This window comes from Oxyura jamaicensis, chromosome 18, assembly GCF_011077185.1.
Source record: "Oxyura jamaicensis isolate SHBP4307 breed ruddy duck chromosome 18, BPBGC_Ojam_1.0, whole genome shotgun sequence".
Taxonomy (NCBI): domain Eukaryota; kingdom Metazoa; phylum Chordata; class Aves; order Anseriformes; family Anatidae; genus Oxyura; species Oxyura jamaicensis.
Genome location: NC_048910.1, coordinates 3,712,098 through 3,729,141, shown reverse-complemented (window position 1 = coordinate 3,729,141; position 17,044 = coordinate 3,712,098). Strand labels below are relative to the sequence as shown.

The window sequence follows — 17,044 nt, the reverse complement described above, 5'->3', positions numbered from 1 at the left end:
TTTAGCTTCAAGCTTGAGATTGGTATTTTAGGCTAGTGGTGTTAGCGTGATCCATTGTCACCTTGAATTCAGTCATCATATTGTAAGCTTCCAGTAACTACATGTTTTACTGGATTTATTCATCAAACGGCAGTACTAATGAATCGCTGTATACTTTTTTATTTTGTTTTCTAGAATTGGTAGAATAACTGGAAGACTTCCAAAAGAATTAGCAGATGATGTGGTTGGGTCTCTGTTGGATTGTTTTAGGTAAAAATCTTACTTCATATTTTATGTGTATGTGAAACGTGTCTGTTTATGAAATAGGAAATCGACAGTTAGAAAAACAGGTCTAAAAATCTGTAGATTTTATTGTCTTTCTTCTCCCAGATATCAGAATCTCCTAAGGCATAGGTGTACTGCACTCAGGCTGTTCAATAAACTGTTCCTAATCCTCTGTCTCCACCCCATTCTAAATTAATTTGGAAGGACTAAAGTTGATCTTTGAGAATGAATAAATAAATAAAACTTTATAAGCTCATTAGCTTGCTCCCTTAAAAATTCCTGGTGTGCTCATATCTTAAGTGTTGTGTGCAAATAGTAGACCTGGAAATGATATTCAAAAGGATTCTGAAGATCGTTAGAGTTAAGTTAGCCTCCCCTCTATGTGAGGGGAGGCTAAAACATCTAGGAAGAGTGATGAATGAAAGGGGTATAATGGAGGTTTATGATGTTGTAAATAACAGGGAAATGATTGCCCTCTAGATTTTATATTATTAGAAACAAACTGAAGTGGGAGATGTCAAGTTTGGGTTATGTAAAAAGTGGTTATTCACAGTACACAGTGAAACTGTAAAAGTGTTGTAGATGCATCATGTATATGCCTGATCAAAAACAGACAAAAAAAAAAAAATCTTTTCTGCACACTTGTTGTGATCTGCCAGAGACTGGGAATGTTTTGGTTATCATTACAATATACTTGCCTTGTGCTTTTACTAGGCCAAAGGTGTGTAGTATTGGTCATGGAGAGGCTTTTGGATTAGCTAAACCCTCAGTCTGATCAGTTATAGCTGCTAGGATGTTCTTTTGATGTGCTTTATTGCTGGATGGCTTGCTTCTGTGTGCACGTAGAGCATGTAATGGACTGAATTGTTAAACAAGCACCACATGCTTTTTTGTATTGAGTTGCTCAGTTCTGCATTGAGTACCTGAGCTTTAAGATCTGAACCACTGTTTCTGACTAAGCTAATAACAAAAAGAGTAATTTCTTTATTGGCAAAAGTACAGGTAATCTTTAGTTTGACACTCATATCTACTCTTTAAAAAAATTTTAAAAAATCCCGCCTTGCTTGACAGTGCAAATTAAAAAATTCAGCTAAAAGGATAACGCAACAAAAAAAAGAAGCTATAGAGTCTTAAAAACTTGCAATGTGAAAGTATCCACTTAGCCAATACTTCCACTGCACTACTGTGATTAATTTAAGAGGTGCTGCTGATCTCAATTATCCCTGGAGCTTCAAAGACCTGTACTCGCACTGTTTTCTTTCCTTGTTTTTCAAGTCGTAGGGGTGAGTAATGCAGCTGGTAATTGAGTGACCTGCTTTCTCCAGAAACACTGGGAATGAATGTAGACAAGACGAAGGAGAATCTCTTCTGTATGCTATGCACTAAATATCTACTGAGTAAAATAAAAATAGTGAGTTGCTCTTCAGAGGCACTTTAAATTGTATCTCTCAGGATAAGAAAAAAGGTTGCCTTAGAGATAAATTCAAAGACAGGAGGCAGGGAAGAAATAAATGACCATTTATCACAGTGCAGTGAGACTTTCAGCACAGTCTGCAGGGATCCGTAGGAGCCCTGTGCTGTTTAAGATACTCAAAAATTATCCTGGAGAAAAGGTGAACAGCAGGGTGATGAAATTGATGGTTTAACTTAGCTAATACAGTGAAAACTAAAGGTGACAGAAAAGAAAATGTTATATAAACCTAAATGAAGTAACTAGACTGTAAATGGCATGAAATATAATGTCTAATGAATGCAAGCTAATGCACTTAGGGAAGAACACAGCCAGCTATAAAAGTTACTACTGCTCAGGAAAGAGATCTTGAATTCACTATTCATAGTTCGATAGTTTTGTGAAGGTGTCAGTGGAGCAGCAGTCAGAAGATACAGAAGGCAAATGGAATGTTAGGTATTATTAAGAAAGGAAGAGATAACAAAACTGAATCATCAAGAATTGATTAAACTGACATGGGTTCTTCCAAGTGGAAAGAAAAAGTAGAGGGATCTAATGGTGATATGTAAAATCATATATATGAAAGAAATAGGGAAAGGGAGTAATTGTTTACTATTCACTCTTCCTCAGAATGCGACAACTGGGAAGTATCAGGAAGTACATTTACACGCAATTAAACTGTGGAAGTCATTGCCACAGGATGTTATGGAAGCCAAAAGTGTAAAGGGAGTTCAAAAAGGGATTATCCAAATTAATGGAAGAGAGTCCCATCAGAGGTTATTAAATGTGACATTCTGGATGCAACCTCTGGCTTGGGAAGTCCCTGTACTTTGGATTGCCAAAGCCAGGAGGAGGCTAATGAGGGAATGATCCTTTGTGCTTTGTCTCTGGCTAAGCATCTGCTATTGGCCCATTTCAGACACAGGATGACTGGGGGAGATGAAGCTTTGGTGTGACGTAGTTGAGTTGTGTATTCTCAGGTTCCTATTCAAGTTTAATACAAAATTAACTTCATGTGTGTTTAGTCACACAGCATACAAGCTTTCCCCTTTTCACTCCTTTACCTACCAGTCCACCAAAATCTCTGTACCGTTTTTGATATTATTTTGCCATGTTCACTATAAGGCACTGTTTTGGTTTATGGTTTGTTTAAATGAACAAACAGTGGTGTTTAGACACATTTGAAATGCACAGGCTTTTATTATACATTTGTTGTACTGCTTGGACATCTTTTGCTAGTTAAGGATTGTGTTTGGCATGCAGTTCATTCGTTATCTTGAATATATTCTGTAAACCTGCGTCTTTGGCAGTGTAATAGGAAGCTGTTTTCCTTTTCTGGATGAGTGTTTTGTATTGCATTCTTTTGTAAAGAGGTTATGTTTATTACATTTACATTGATAAGTGGTGCTTGTTGTGTTTTGTTTTTTGCTTGTATCATTGCTTATTTGATCATGCTTACATCAGTATTTATGTTGCACAAAATGGGAAAGAAAACGTGCAATTCACTGTTCTTATATTTTGAAAATCTAACAGGAATAATAACACGATAAATACATGCTGGCTGGTGTCTTTTAAAATGTTACGAATTCACCATGACAAATGAAATCTGAAAAGGGAAGGCTAGTCTTAACAAAACTTGTTCTAAAATTAGTTTTCAGGAAACAGACAATGCATGGCATGGTGGATGCCTGGCTCTGGCTGAATTAGGCAGAAGAGGATTGTTACTCCCTTCCCGGATCTCAGATGGTAAGTTGCAGTTGCTGAATGTTCCTATGCTCGTGAATTAACAGGTTGTAGTTTTAGAGACTTAATATGTGGCAATAGACTGGAATTTGCTGATGTGTGTTGAATAATGACCGTAGTACTGAATTCTAGAGTAAAAAATATGCCTATGGGGATATTTAAGGTGCTTCTATCAAAAGTACTGTTTTGGGTGTGCCTTATTTATTCTTAATAAATTTTTCGTTCCAAAATGAAATTAGTTTCTTGGGTTTTTCTTTTTTCTTCTTCCCATGTTCTCTGTGCAGTTGCATAAAAAATAATTCTGTATGTCTCTATATTTTGTCAATATCATTATTTAAATGGACTATATTAAATAATTGGTGACTAACTTTAAAGCTGGTGGCTAACTCTATTCCTGATTAAGTTTCAGAGGACAGTTCGATATCATTTATACAGTTAATGGTTTTAAGTTTTTTATGGCTTTTTGAAATATGAGAATGGAAAGAACGGGACAGAAGGAATTGTTTTTGTGTGTTTTATATCTCCGTCAACATTCATTGAAGCACGTAGATATTAATGTGAAAGTAGTTCTATCTTTCATGATTTTGTTTAATTTGCTATCGACTTGAAGGGACAAAATGTAATGCAGTAGCACATACCCACCACCACTGGGCACTTCTAAAGCTGTATCTTGGGCTAGGTGGTTCTTGTGATCTCACCATATAGCCTTGCATTGTAGGAACAGGGAGAGTGAACGCTAGTTTTCAAAAATGTTTCAAAAGTGATATTTTGTATTAGTGAGCTACGTTGCTACATCTTTGCTATCTGTTGACTTTGAGAAGAAAATGTAAAATGTGTGTAATATGGTTTATTATTCAGTCCCCGTGAAAAGAGTGCACATGCCAAATAGTATGTTTTGCATGTGAGAATTCTTGTGCAGATAGTGTTGTGCAGTTGGCTTCCCTTTTCTAATTACTTTTGCCCTTTTATCTTTTAAAAGTTTTCTTAAAAATCGTTTAAGAATAGGAAGTCATCTAAGGGTAACTCTATTTCAGTTCCAATTGGACTGAAACTGTATAGCTTTATCAAGGAATCAGGGTAGCCTACTGTAATAGACTTTTTATTTTGGTGTCAACTAAAGGGTTCATGCAGGTTTGATATTGTGCAGGAGTGAGAAAGACACGAGTGAATCCTAGCTCTGCTTGTGATTTGACCCGTGCTGTGAAACCATCTCTCTTCACTTTTTAGGTACAGTTTGAGTGTTTGTGAAGTGAGGTTGAGAGTTGTATCCCTCACACCATTCTTTTTCTGCACATGTGCACTGAAAATGTATTGCTGCCTGTGAAAGTGATTTTAGGATATGTAGGCTTATATGCAAATTTTTAATTCATCAGATTGCTTAAGATAGCCTTCTATTACTAGGGTGGAAGAGCATAAAGCTAAGACGGGAGGAAGGGAAGGAGGGAACACAGTCATGGTGGCAAGGTCTTTCTGGGAAGAAGACAAGGCATCAAGGTCTAAGGAAAAATGTTTGTGTGTTTGTTTTTTTTTTGAAATTGAAAGTTTCTTAAAAAAGCATTGCTAAGAATTCATACCGTCCTCTTCTAAGAGGATGAGCACTGATTATCTTGACTAAACTGCAACTCTTTCAGTTATGTGATATTCAAGAACGAATTATACATGAGGCAGAAATGTATGATGTTGTGAAGGATGTGTAAAAGAGGGCAGTCTGAATTTGCAGGGATAAAATTTGAAAGACTTGGTCATCCAATGGAATGCAGCTAGTGAAGAGGTAACAGGTAATGGCAAAACACATTGCGTGTTTGTGAGAATTATTGGTGAGCATATCTAGGCAGTAGAATAGTCACAGCACACTTGAAATTGTGCCTTCTTCATTTCTTTTGGTTTAGTGGACATTTTTTTTTACCATTTAAATTAATTTGAAAATAATTGTACTAAGTACAGTATATTCCTAACTTACTAGTCTCCCTTCTGTAAGTCTTGCTTTCTGCAATTTATCCAATCCAATATGAATGTAGAAACTCAAAGTCAAGTACAATAATTTGGAGTAAAACTAAGGAAACAAATTCTGGGAGTCAGCAGAGAAGCTAACACAGCAATGTTAAGAGAAACTGTGCTGTACTTCGAAAGACAGACTGAGGTTCAAATTGTCCTTCACAAAATGATCTAAGAAATGAGGACAAGTACAAAGGACTAGTCCTAGTCAGGAAAAAGTAACTATGCAATTGAAGATACAAGAAGTGAATTCCAGGCAGTAGTGTCATGTGATAGGATTTAACAGTTCATGGGCCTCCCACATCAGTCAACAACTTTGTTTACCTCAGTAAAACAAGGTGGTAAAAAAAAGTCAAAAACACAGTGTGGTAATCCTTCTGACTTGATACTAAAATTATGGCTCATAAGGTACTCAGTTAGGGACATCACGCTTAAAACATTGTTTAGAGAAAGCTAGCCTAAAGCAGCTGGAGTTATGAGAACAGGAAAGAAGACTGACAGCGAAAGCTTGAAAGAACTAAGGTTATTTGGATGAGAGGAGACTAAACTGAAAGTTTATTCTCTTCCTCTCGAAAGGCAGCCTTTCCTTTTGACAACTGCTTTCAGTGATAAGAACAAGACTGCAGGTAATGGGTGTAAGTTGGAACAAGAGAATAGGCAGGTAAGTGTGAGGACAGATTTTGTTGTTCTAAAGGAAGTGAAGCCCTAGAGTCATTTATGAACACTGAGTGACAGGGATGTCCATTAGGAATGACAGAAATTGAGTTAATGAGGGTAGCTGACCTCAGGTTTCTCTTCAGTGTAGTTTTTGGCTCATTTGAAGCATGGAGATGCGGTGTATTTCACCACTGGAGCTAATTTGTGAACATTTTCCTAGAGATGGTGAAGAATAAATCCTTTAATTGTATGGAAAATGATCAAAAAGCTTTTTTTCCTTGTTGACTTAAAGGAATTCTAATTAAAAAGGAGGGAGAGGTGAGTTTTGAAAATTATGCATAAGAGGACCTATGAAACTTTCAGCTTCAAGAGATTAGGGAGACAAATAGCTTAATGTAATTGGAAGGGGAAAAAAAAAAAAAAAGCAAGCACTGTGTAATTTCATGTTTGGGAATTGTGGATTTGGTAGCGGTTGTCCTGAATCTTGAAGCCTTGAGCTTGGCCTAGAAAAAATCTCTTTCTCCTAGTTTCATCAAGTACTGATGTACAGCTTAAGTCATGGTGGCAAGGCAGTAAGAATTAACTGGACTTTTTCCGTTACCGTATTCCCATTGTTCAAACTCACATTTTTTTTCTTCAGATGATCTGAACAGCTTTTTCTATGAAATATTAGGGATCTGTGCTGGTATTCTTTTTCTGTATCTTACCTCAGGAACTTAATGTCTGCAATAGACTGTTACATGTTAAAAGTTCAGCCAGAGCATTCTAAGTTTATCTCAGAACACCAGAGCACAAAAATTACACAGTAAGTTCTGGGGACTCGACGTTGCATTGAACACATCCCTGCTTCCTTATAAAGGTCTATGCCTACTCATACTGCTTAGGCACACGAGGATCTCTCTTATCTGAATAATGACTCAGTGAGAAGTGTATACCGTATTTTTAAGTCAATAATGCTTAGTCTGGGTCTGTTTTACTTAAGACTGATAGTGCAGACTATTGAAGCTCAGGCCAGGTGTTTATACAATGAACAGCCTCATTTCAGTTATACTTTGTGGAGAAGCTTTGGATATGCTGGACAGCAGGTTTGTGGAAAAGTTCTGTCATATGGGGCTAAAATGCAGATGAATTAATCTGCATAATGAACTTCACTTAAGGAAGTTCCTTTTTCAGAGTTGTTTGGTACTCAGTACCACATTCTACTTGTAAATTGAAAAGTTAGCTAGCAAGTTCTCTGCTGATCTATTTTTTAATGTGTTACAGATAGTGTAGGGAATGTTTGTGTGTTCATTAATGACTTCCCGTATATTTTAAGTATAGGTTACAGATTTATTTGAAAAATTACAAGTTTATATACACAGTTGTAGAAGCAGTAAACAGTTTTAGGATCTATTTATAAGCACACTAAAACACGTAATTGGTGACGCATTGTTTCTGAAATAAAACCTTCACCAGGAGAGTTTTCTCAGGTGAAATAAATTATATAAATATCCTTCTAGACTTGGGGTTTGAAGGTTGCCCAGTGTCTGTCTTAACCTCAGAAGATTAGGCACCTGAATTGTTGATTTTCATATTTTCAGTATTGTTTTCATAGTGGTTCAGTTAAAGATAAACATAAACCGCATTTATTAAATTGGTGCAGACTTTCTTTGGTTTAATGTAAGTCTTGTTCTTAGCCAACAGAAGAGAAGCTTGTTTTTACAAGGTTTGGATCAGTCTGTTTAAACTGGCATCTGCCTCTAACGAAATTTGGTCTGTCGTTTTGCATTATGGCATAAAGGTGAATTCATACACAGAACAGTTTTTACAGTAAATTCTAAATAGCTGGGTTTAATCTGAAGCTTATTTAAACTACTGCACAGTGAAATAAGTTTTCCAGAGGAAACAAAAAAAAAAAATGAAATTAAGCCTGAAAAATACTGACAGTATGTTATTGAACAGTATTGTTTCTGGAGCTTAAACATCTTGTAAGAAAAGAAGTTGTAAAAATTATTTTACATTAATACAATTGCAAAAAACCTTAGAGCTTTGTCTAATGTACTTTGGCTTCAGTAATGAATGCAAAAATTCACTCATCGAAGTCTGAGCTTCTACAAGGGAAAGCTCAATTACTTAAAAACTTTAATATAAAAATATGAACATTATTTACATGGAGAGATTGAATGTATCTTGCCACGGACCAAATCCAATAAGAGATGGTTTATAGACGTTTTCTGATGTAGCTGGTCACTAACTTCTATGACTAGAAACTCACTGGAAAGTGAAGCATTAAGAGACCCTTGTTCTCTTCCTTAAAGTAAAGACTCGGCTACAGTCATTTGGTCTGACTCGTTTAGTGCCTTGCTGTGATTTTGCTGATTCTTTTTGATTTGTCCTTTTTTGTCCTTTTACTTTTTGATTGCACTGAGTATCCTGAGTATCAGAAGCATTAAGAGTAGGTTCTGTACACGAAGCGTTGCAATCCTGAGGACTCTGCGCTTCATTGTCCATTCTAACTTTACTAGGGCTGTATGCAGCCAGCTGACAGAGCGCCACGGCTGCTGTCTGTTTCTGTTCATCACAGCTGTCGATTATTCGTAAGTCTTGAGCTTCGTTACGGTGAGCCAGGAGAGATTTGTTGCAGGCGCTGTTAGTAGGGTTCTTGGGGTTACACGCATCTGCGCCAGAGTTTTCATTTTCAGGGTTCGGAGAAGCAGCAGCACCATTATCACGAGCTGGACTGTGGGATGATGTTTTCAGGCTTCCTGTGTTGCAGGAATCTTTTACTGAGAGGTTCAGAGGCATATCTTGCAGTTCTAGAAAGTTCTGACTTTCTGTTTTGGATGTGCTTTTGTATGCATGTTCATGAGCAGGTCCTGCACTTGTGTCAGCCTTTTTTGAAAGATTGAGGGGAGCTATTCCTGTGTCTTCTTCCGTGTTGGACAGTGAACCTTCATTGTTAGGGCATTCATTAGGTGTGTATGAATCTTCGTCAGTGACATTAATGCTGCAAGAAAAGAGGACAAAAGAGAATTCACTACCAGGTGCTCTTTTAAACTGGGGGCTGAGGATGTGGACAAAGAAAAAAAAAAAAAAGGTTATTAGTCTGACCACTTTGTTTTTCTCCCTTTCCCTCCCCCATGTCCTTTTCCACCATAGGTATCACTCTAATAGAGGTGTTTTCCCAAAACACACAGATACGTGCACAGTGAGGACGTTACAGATACCCGATGCACTTGAGGTGAAGGCGTGCTGTACTCGCTATCCACCTGGGAGCTTTACAGTTGTGTGGATCTGCTTTGCAGATCTATCACATAGAACAATTATCTCGGTACTGTAAATGTATTTTAAGGGCATTGCGTGAAACGTATACGTGCTGTCTTTGAGTGCCCCTAAGAAGTCTGACACGAACTCGCAAGGTGATGTTATTATTTTACCTGGTAGGTGAATCGCCACGATCTTGCTGTGTCGGCACACTTTGAGTTGATTGATCAGTGCTTTTTCTCACAGGTCTGAAAGCTGTGAAGTTTTCTTCTGGTTGATCGTACTTGCCAAGCGATGTGGAAGACGACTTGTTGGAGAGGTCAAATAAGCCCTCACATGCGTGGCTTGTCTGGGTGAAGTTGGTTGGGCTAGGTCTTCCTGGGGAGCCTGTTGCTGCGCTTCCTGCGAGAGGGCTCATTTTAGCGTTCTCGCGTTCATTTTGGTCATCTTTGGAATGACTTTTGGCATGCAGTAAAGTCATTTCTTTTTCATAGTCTGCTTGTTTTTTATGCGAACCTAGAGGGTATTGTTGGGATGGACTTAGAGAAGCTGGATACAACAAGGTAGTTTCTTCCATTAGATGAGAGCTTTGATCCCTGTTAATACCAGCTACGTGTGAAAATCGGTAAAACGGAGGATCGGTTGGCCTACAAAATCCATACGGTATAGGAGGAGTGGAATGATATTGTTGGAACAACCGATAATGTTCATATGCTGATGGATTTATGGGTTTTGGAAGTGGCCCAGGATGGGGAAGAAAGTGTCTTTGGTCTTGTGTGCCATAGACAGACAGAGCAGAGCTTTCACACTCTGAATTACCTGGAAGCAAGTAAGGTGTGTAGATGGCCAGCCTATGCTCGTAAAAATGGGGCGAGTACTCTGGAATCATCGGCTGCATGTAAGGTGAGATGGAACCAAAGCCTTTTGTGGGAGGAACTTTATGTGGAAATTCTGGGAGGAAAGGAGAGCCTGCTTTCCAGGGGTGACTTGGTGCATGAAATGCAGATTTAGTGTGAAAAGGTGAGCTTTTGTTAGGGAGCGATATAATTTCAGACACTTCACTAGTTTCTGGGCCTTTGCTATCTCTGTGTTCTCCTACAGGAACAAAAGCCGAGGGCCGTACAATGCTGTCCAAAAGAGGCTGCATGCTGATGGCGCTTTCTGTTGCCGTACTGGCGGGGGTTAATTCCTTCTGAATTGCAGGTTTTTGTCCTTGAATTGCTGTGCTTGTTGCCTGGTTTTGTAATTCAACGTTTTCCTTGGCATCTTCTTTTGGAAAAGCATATTGAGGCTTTGAATCGAGGTTTGACAGTCCATTGGTGACAGACTTAGAAGAAGTTGCTTTGACTGCAGTCTCGAGCTGATTGATCTGTTTGGGCTCCAAGGAGCTAGCCTTTGGACACTTGATAACGCGATCCTGCTCTGATACTAAAGTAATGGAGTTTTTGCAGAGGCCATACTTCATGTGATTAAAGAGATGGGATTTCTCATTGCAAGTAAAGGGGCACTGAAAGCACTTATACTTAAATGGCTTTCCTGGTGGTCTTGGGATGTAATGAGGCTTCTTTGGTTTACGTTCTTTGAGGAGACTCATTTTTTTTGCTGCTTTAAACAATTAAATGTAATGGTTCTTTATAAAAACTTTCTTGTGGTTAGCTTTCCTCAGTTTTAGCCTCTTGATGTTTCCAGTTTTTCAGGTTTCTGGAATCCTTCTTCCCAGGTGAAAAGAGGAAGCCAACTCCCGTGGTGTCTCAGGGAAGAGGGGGTGCCGGAAAGCAACTTTCGTAATTGGTAGCACAGGAACTGTAACACAAAGGTTAAAATTAGGTGTACTGGAACTAAACACAAACTAAGACATCCTTTTAACTCTATTCCCCTTAATATTATATATAATGTGTTTTGTGTTTGTGTTTTTTTAGAAACAAAACAAAAATGCTAGATGCCAGCCTTAAAATAGACATACATTAAAATTTAACACCCTTCAGCACCTAAACATACTTGTAGAAGTGTCCTAATTTTCAGCAGTGCTAGTCACTTGCAGCTGCTTTGGGCTTGAAGGAGTTTTCTTTGAGAACTGAAAGAACATTCATTCAGAAGATGAAAGGAGAAATCTAGGTGGAGCTGTTGAGAGAGAAGTGGAGGTGGGTAAAATGAGAAGAGGCAGGTCCTGGCAGCAGCTGGATATGGGGCAAGCCTGTCAGGCCGGTTGGGGAAAGAGAGGAGGGAATTTCCTGCTTGGTGAAACGAGGGTGGAGTGGATTGGTTGCACTTGGGTAGCTGACTTGGCTCTTTCAGACACTGACCAACTCCCCCTCTTTTAACTGGCATGGCATTTCCTAACAGCTTAATCTCGGTGGATACCTCAAAAGTGGCCAATCTCTCGAAGGATAAAACCACACCAATTTTCTTCCTCTTCCTAATACAATTAAGAGAAATGAGTCCTGCAATATCTGACTAATAGAATATTCTGCTTGATAAACACATTTCACATTCTTCTGCTGTGCAGCACCTTACATACTGCATGTGGTTAGCACAGACACACAAGTGTGTCAATTCACGTAAAAAGTGGCAGACAGCAATTGATTTACAGGGGCACGATCTATCTGCCTTTCTTCAGAAAAAGTAAGGTTGTGGATACTTTATACAGCCTAATGATTTGCTCAGTAGATAAGTCAGGAGGGCTTGTATCAGCTTGTTCCATTATGTTCACTGATTCTGAAGGCGTGAGAAACTCTCAGAGTCAAGTTCTCATGATTTTATAGGATGTGTTATGGCAGAGATCTAAAAACTGATGATTTCATCATGAACTATAAGCATCATTATCAAAATGATGACTGTTGCAAAACCACGTACTGTATCTATTGTGTTACCCGAAACTGCAGGAATACTAATTGTAGGAGTGACTAGTATAGCTTGCTTTTTATTTTTTATTTTTTTTAAACAGCTTTCTACATAGAACTTTGAATTACTACTATTAAAATATCAAGTTTATGAAAAGAATTGCTGGTGATTGTGTGCTGTGAGATTTTAGTTAAAGTAGAGATGTTTTTGCATTTCTTAAATAAGAGATTATTTACTAGAAAATAGCATTCAACACATTATGAAAACTGAAGGCAAAGCTACAGAACTGCTGCTTGTTTTACCAGGTATAGTAATTCTAGCAAATTGTAATACATGTTTTTTTTCTGATATGAAAGAAATATTAATTTGTTAAAATAATAATAGTGAAAACATTCTAAAAAAAATGCAAACCTGCTCTATAAATAGAAAAAACAAACTTTCTTAAAATTAACAAATAATTAAATATGTGACAGTCTAAAGAAATAGAAATATTAATAGCTTTTTCTCAGTTTCTAATAAAGTTTTTTTTTTTTTTGGAGTTGGAGACTAATAATGTTACAATGTAAAAGAAAATCACTAGAGATATACAGCAGCATGTTAAATCTTGTCATTGGAGTCTGATTAAATGGAGCTCAATAAATTAAAAAGACAAACATTGTATTTAAAACTATTTTAAATAGCGATAACCAGCATTCCTGTGCAAGATTAAGAACAGCAACACTTAAAAAAATAATTAAAAAAAAATATATAAAAATATTGGAGCTCAGGAGGCTTAGCTGTTTTTTTTTTTTTTTTTTTTTTTTTCTCCTTAAGGGAATTTGTTGTATTTATTTTTTGACTAACATAACAATGTATAACTAACTCGGACAGCTTGTAATGGACTCGATCAAGTCAGTTTGTACCTGTTGTTCCTCATATCTTCTTGGAAGTACTTGTACTAATTGTTATTGAAAAAAAGATATTGTTGTCAAAACTCCATTGCATTCTTAGTTTAGCCATTTATGATACAGTCTGAATTTGCATTCAGGTGCAGTATTTATAATAAAGAGATGTTAATTAGATTTTCTTGTTCTTCTAGCTTTCCTTTGCTTAATAGTGTAAATTCCTGTGTGTCCTGTTCCCCCCCCACCCCGACTTTGTACTTGGTATTTAACTTTGATTCAAGTTATTCCTGTTCAACAGAGTATTACCTATCATTTCTTAACAAGATAAAATGCATTGTTGCCGTTCTAATGTTAGAAATTTAGGGCATTGGCAGCTTTTTTGCAATGTGTATAGCAGGACAGAATTACACTTTTTTTTTTAATTCATTCTTTCTTTTGATGGCATGCTCAGCTTGCAGGCAGTGGTGCTCTGACTGCGTGCTGCTTACTCGCGAGGTGCCGAACGAGTAGCTTCTTTTAAAGGGTGTTTACCCTTTAGGAAAGTTAGGCTAGTGTCAGCCAGACGAATATTCTGTCCGTCTCTTTTACTGGTTAATCCTTTTTTTTATATGGCTTACAAATGCCAGTAGTAAAACATTTCTAAAGCAAACCAAGGAGGACAGTTTCTCTTCCCATTTCGAAGTAAAACACAGCAGTGTCTGGCAGAGGTACACGTTCCATAATTAAAAAAATTTAAAACTCTTTGATCGCACACATAAAACTGGAAAAAATAATAATGGTTTAAAATAGCTGCAACCAATTAAGACTGTCTGTATTATAAATAATGCCAGTTGCTTACAGTTGTGCAGTGCATGTCTTCTACTGAAATTAAAGTTTAGTATTAGCAAGAAAAATCAAAATAAATAGCTGCTTTTCCCTTAAACTTGAGTACTAAAACTTGGAATATCCTTTTTAAAAATGGGAAAAAATCCTTCAGTAGTAGGATAATAATTTTCAAGCAGCTTTTTTTTCTTTTTTCTTTTAAATTGAGAATTTACTTCCTGAATACCTAATTTTAGAAGCGTGGGTATTTACATATTATCACGAATTTCCCTTTTTAGGTTTGATGTGTAATGATAGTTATTTATGTTCTTACTGAAAACAGGCTGTTCAGATAATGTGGGTTAAATTTGAGGTTGTATTAGTTGTTTGTTCTGTGTCGATAACTTTCTTCCTTACAGCGTCCCGGTCTGTAGCCCTTTCCAGCCCGAGATTGAGAGCAGCATGTTTTCGTCCAGTTTTTAAAGTGTGTTGTTGCTACCTCCTTGCTTTTAAAAATGCTAGCAAGTCCAGAAAGTAAGAATATTATTTAGCATTGAGTGCTTGTATGTTTAAATACATAAACAAAAATGTTTTTGTGTATAAGTATATACATACAAATCTACACCTGTGTATTCATACACATGCATACACACACATATATATGTACATACATATATATGCTTTTTTTTTTTTTTTTTAGGTTTTTAAGTAGTCTAAATTGTTTAAGATGTCCAGTTGATCAAAGGGGAAATTTCAAAATGTCTTTTATTACAAGCAGGGCTGGTAATTATGTTTCTTTTTAGGACACTGCTTTAGCAAACTACGTAACAGTTTGTCATGCACACTCCATTATTACTGCAGTATCCTTTGGTGATGTTGATCTCTCTGACCAGGAGCACTCACTGGGGTGGAACATTTTGAAGGACATGCTATAATTAAAATATTGTGATGTGGCATTATTGCATAACTCAAGGACATGCCATTGTCACCTACCTAGAGTGTTGCAAGAACAAGATTTGTGAGTTTTATTCTAGCTGAGATTTTCCAGTGATTAACTACCACTCCCTTCTAAACTTCCAGTTCCTTTAAACTGAAAGATAAATTTTAACACAACTGTTTGTTAATTAGGAGGAAACATGGGCGAGAGGAGTGGGTTGGCGAGGACCGGGAAGGAAGTGTGTGCTGAAGGTCCGGACCAGAGGACTGCGTGCTCCCGAGTGTGTGCGAGTGCGCGAGAGGAAGTGCAGCGGCAGAGATAGCTAACTTGCTCAGGTGGTGGGGATAAGAAGAAAGAAGTCTCCATAAATATTAAGTTAATAACTCCACATCTTAATATACTTTAATTGGTTAGAGAAAGGATAACTTAAAACAATCCAATTTTCTGTTAGTAAATTTAGTCAATTCCCACAAGCTGGAAAAGTAACAAATCAAAACTGAAACTGAGTATGTCATCTCCACACAAGCTTTTCAGATTACCGCAGTCCTACTATGTAAAGAAGAGCTGGCAGACTAAACGGAGCAATTTCAAGCAGCACAGCTTTCTGTCATTCTTCAGTATAATACATTAACTCTCCCCATGGGAAAAGGTGCTTAAAACACTTCCCACCACCAAGTTTAAGTTACTGTAAAAACTTCTCAGAGTCAGTTTGTCTCACAGACTAAAATCTTTGCCTCTCCTGTTGGAACTTTCTGCTGAAAGCTTCAAGCAGGGCAGTAAATGCACCTGCTAGGAGGAACCTAGGCTTCTGAGACAGCTGAAAAATGCACGCCTCTGACTGCCTTTCTAATTGTTAATATAAACACGTTGTATTTGAAAAAAATGTCTAAATCAAGGCACTTACCAGAGAGAGAGATGTGTGAAAGCTTCCAGGTGATCCCTGTTGCTAACCTGTAGCTGTCACTGCTGAGAGAGAAGTACCTGTTCGCTGCCCGATCGCTAAGTGAAACTGCAGGAGGTTGTTTCAGGGGGAGGGACTTAAGAAGTGTAGGAGTTGAGCCCTCAGGGTGTAGAGATGCACCTGATATTACTCCAGCCTGAAGCTACGATTCATTTGTTTGCGTCCACTGCTTTCATTCAGCATTACCTCAGCATCTAAGCTATCGAAGAGAGCTTTTGTCGCTTTTGTGCCCTCCAACAACCAAGTTTTACTCTAAACTTTTGCGTCTGTTCCTCTGAGCACTCATCTACAAAGTGGGGTCCAAAGTGGCTAGGCAATATACTGAGCTTTTAATGCATTTACCTTCAGTAGAAATGACTTGTGAGCAGCAGAATCGGCCATACACGGGGGTAGCAAAGCTTAAAAATTATAATTATACATTCTTAGTAGAAACTGACAATTTTTATTAAATGCCTTTGTAGCTTTAATATTTTTGCCTTTTTTTTTTTTTTCCTCCCCCTCTCCATTTTTATTTAAATCTTTTTGTCCTTCATGAGTCTCCTCTCTGAAGGCGGGACTGAACTAACTCCAAGCTTGCCACAGGAACCTGCCAAAGCTTGCCTATAATCAGCAGTCAAATGTACAGATCCTGTAAGTGGAAGGGAGTCACCTCGGTGAGAAATTGATTATCATGTCCATACATTTGCTCAGGAGCAGTAAAACTGCATGGTGAAAGGAGGAAGTGTGACGATCATTCACTGATGAGGGCTGGTACTTGCTCGTAGTTGCGTTTTACTGAGAGTTTACAGATGACAAACTTATTAGTGTATTTGCCAGTTACCTAGTGACAGTGCAGAGCTGGTTCATGAAACGTCCCGCGTGCTGGTCCTTCAAAAGGAGAATCTTTTGGTGCCATTCCTGTTACCGAGTATGAAACCTAAGTGTTTTTTGACTAGTATTTCTGATGGTTTAGAGACATGAAATTTTTGAAACTTGTAAATGCGTAGGTATGATGAACTCTGTACTTGATATAGTTGTTTCAAAACCTGTCTGTAAAGCAATGCCTTAAAAATCATTTTAATGATGTGGCATTTATCTTGATCAAATGACGTGTGGACATCTACTTTCCTGTTTAGGTGTGCAGATTACCATCCTTCCTGTTGCAATGCCAATGTAACTTGCTGGAAAAAAATTATGAATACAACCAAGTGCTAATTTTAAGGTAGAAAGGTGGGTCTTGGGGTGTTTGTGTCGTTGTTTCCTTTTTGTTTTAATATTTGCTTTCCTAT

The 17,044-nt window shown here is 37.6% G+C and overlaps 2 protein-coding genes across 5 annotated transcripts in view; one reads left to right on the top strand and one right to left on the bottom strand.

Annotated features, from left to right (window-relative positions):
• Positions 1-17,044, top strand: part of TBCD (tubulin folding cofactor D) — a 128,422-nt gene that overhangs the window by 24,642 nt on the left and 86,736 nt on the right. For all 4 annotated transcript variants that reach the window (XR_004755141.1, XM_035342377.1, XM_035342378.1 and 1 more), the window contains 2 exons: positions 175-249; positions 3,366-3,460. Coding sequence is in view for 3 of the 4 variants with exons in the window: in XM_035342377.1 (XP_035198268.1) it covers positions 175-249; positions 3,366-3,460 (170 nt within the window). In the remaining variant the exon portion in view is untranslated. The remainder of the gene's footprint in view (positions 1-174; positions 250-3,365; positions 3,461-17,044) is intronic.
• Positions 7,418-15,841, bottom strand: ZNF750 (zinc finger protein 750). The gene is made up of 3 exons (XM_035342380.1): positions 15,720-15,841; positions 9,526-11,155; positions 7,418-9,095 (listed from the first exon to the last, which is right to left on the bottom strand). Exons 2-3 carry the CDS (start codon positions 10,944-10,946, stop codon positions 8,378-8,380), a joined length of 2,139 nt encoding a protein of 712 aa, XP_035198271.1. The 5' UTR covers positions 10,947-11,155; positions 15,720-15,841; the 3' UTR covers positions 7,418-8,377.

Bases quoted from the DNA above. Each gene is read 5' to 3' on its own strand.
- ZNF750 (XM_035342380.1), bottom strand. From the start codon at position 10,946: ATGAGTCTCCTCAAAGAACGTAAACCAAAGAAGCCTCATTACATCCCA. The intron at 9,096-9,525 runs GTAAAATAATAA...CTTTTCTTGCAG, and splicing joins CGTGGCGATTCACCTACCAG to CATTAATGTCACTGACGAAG.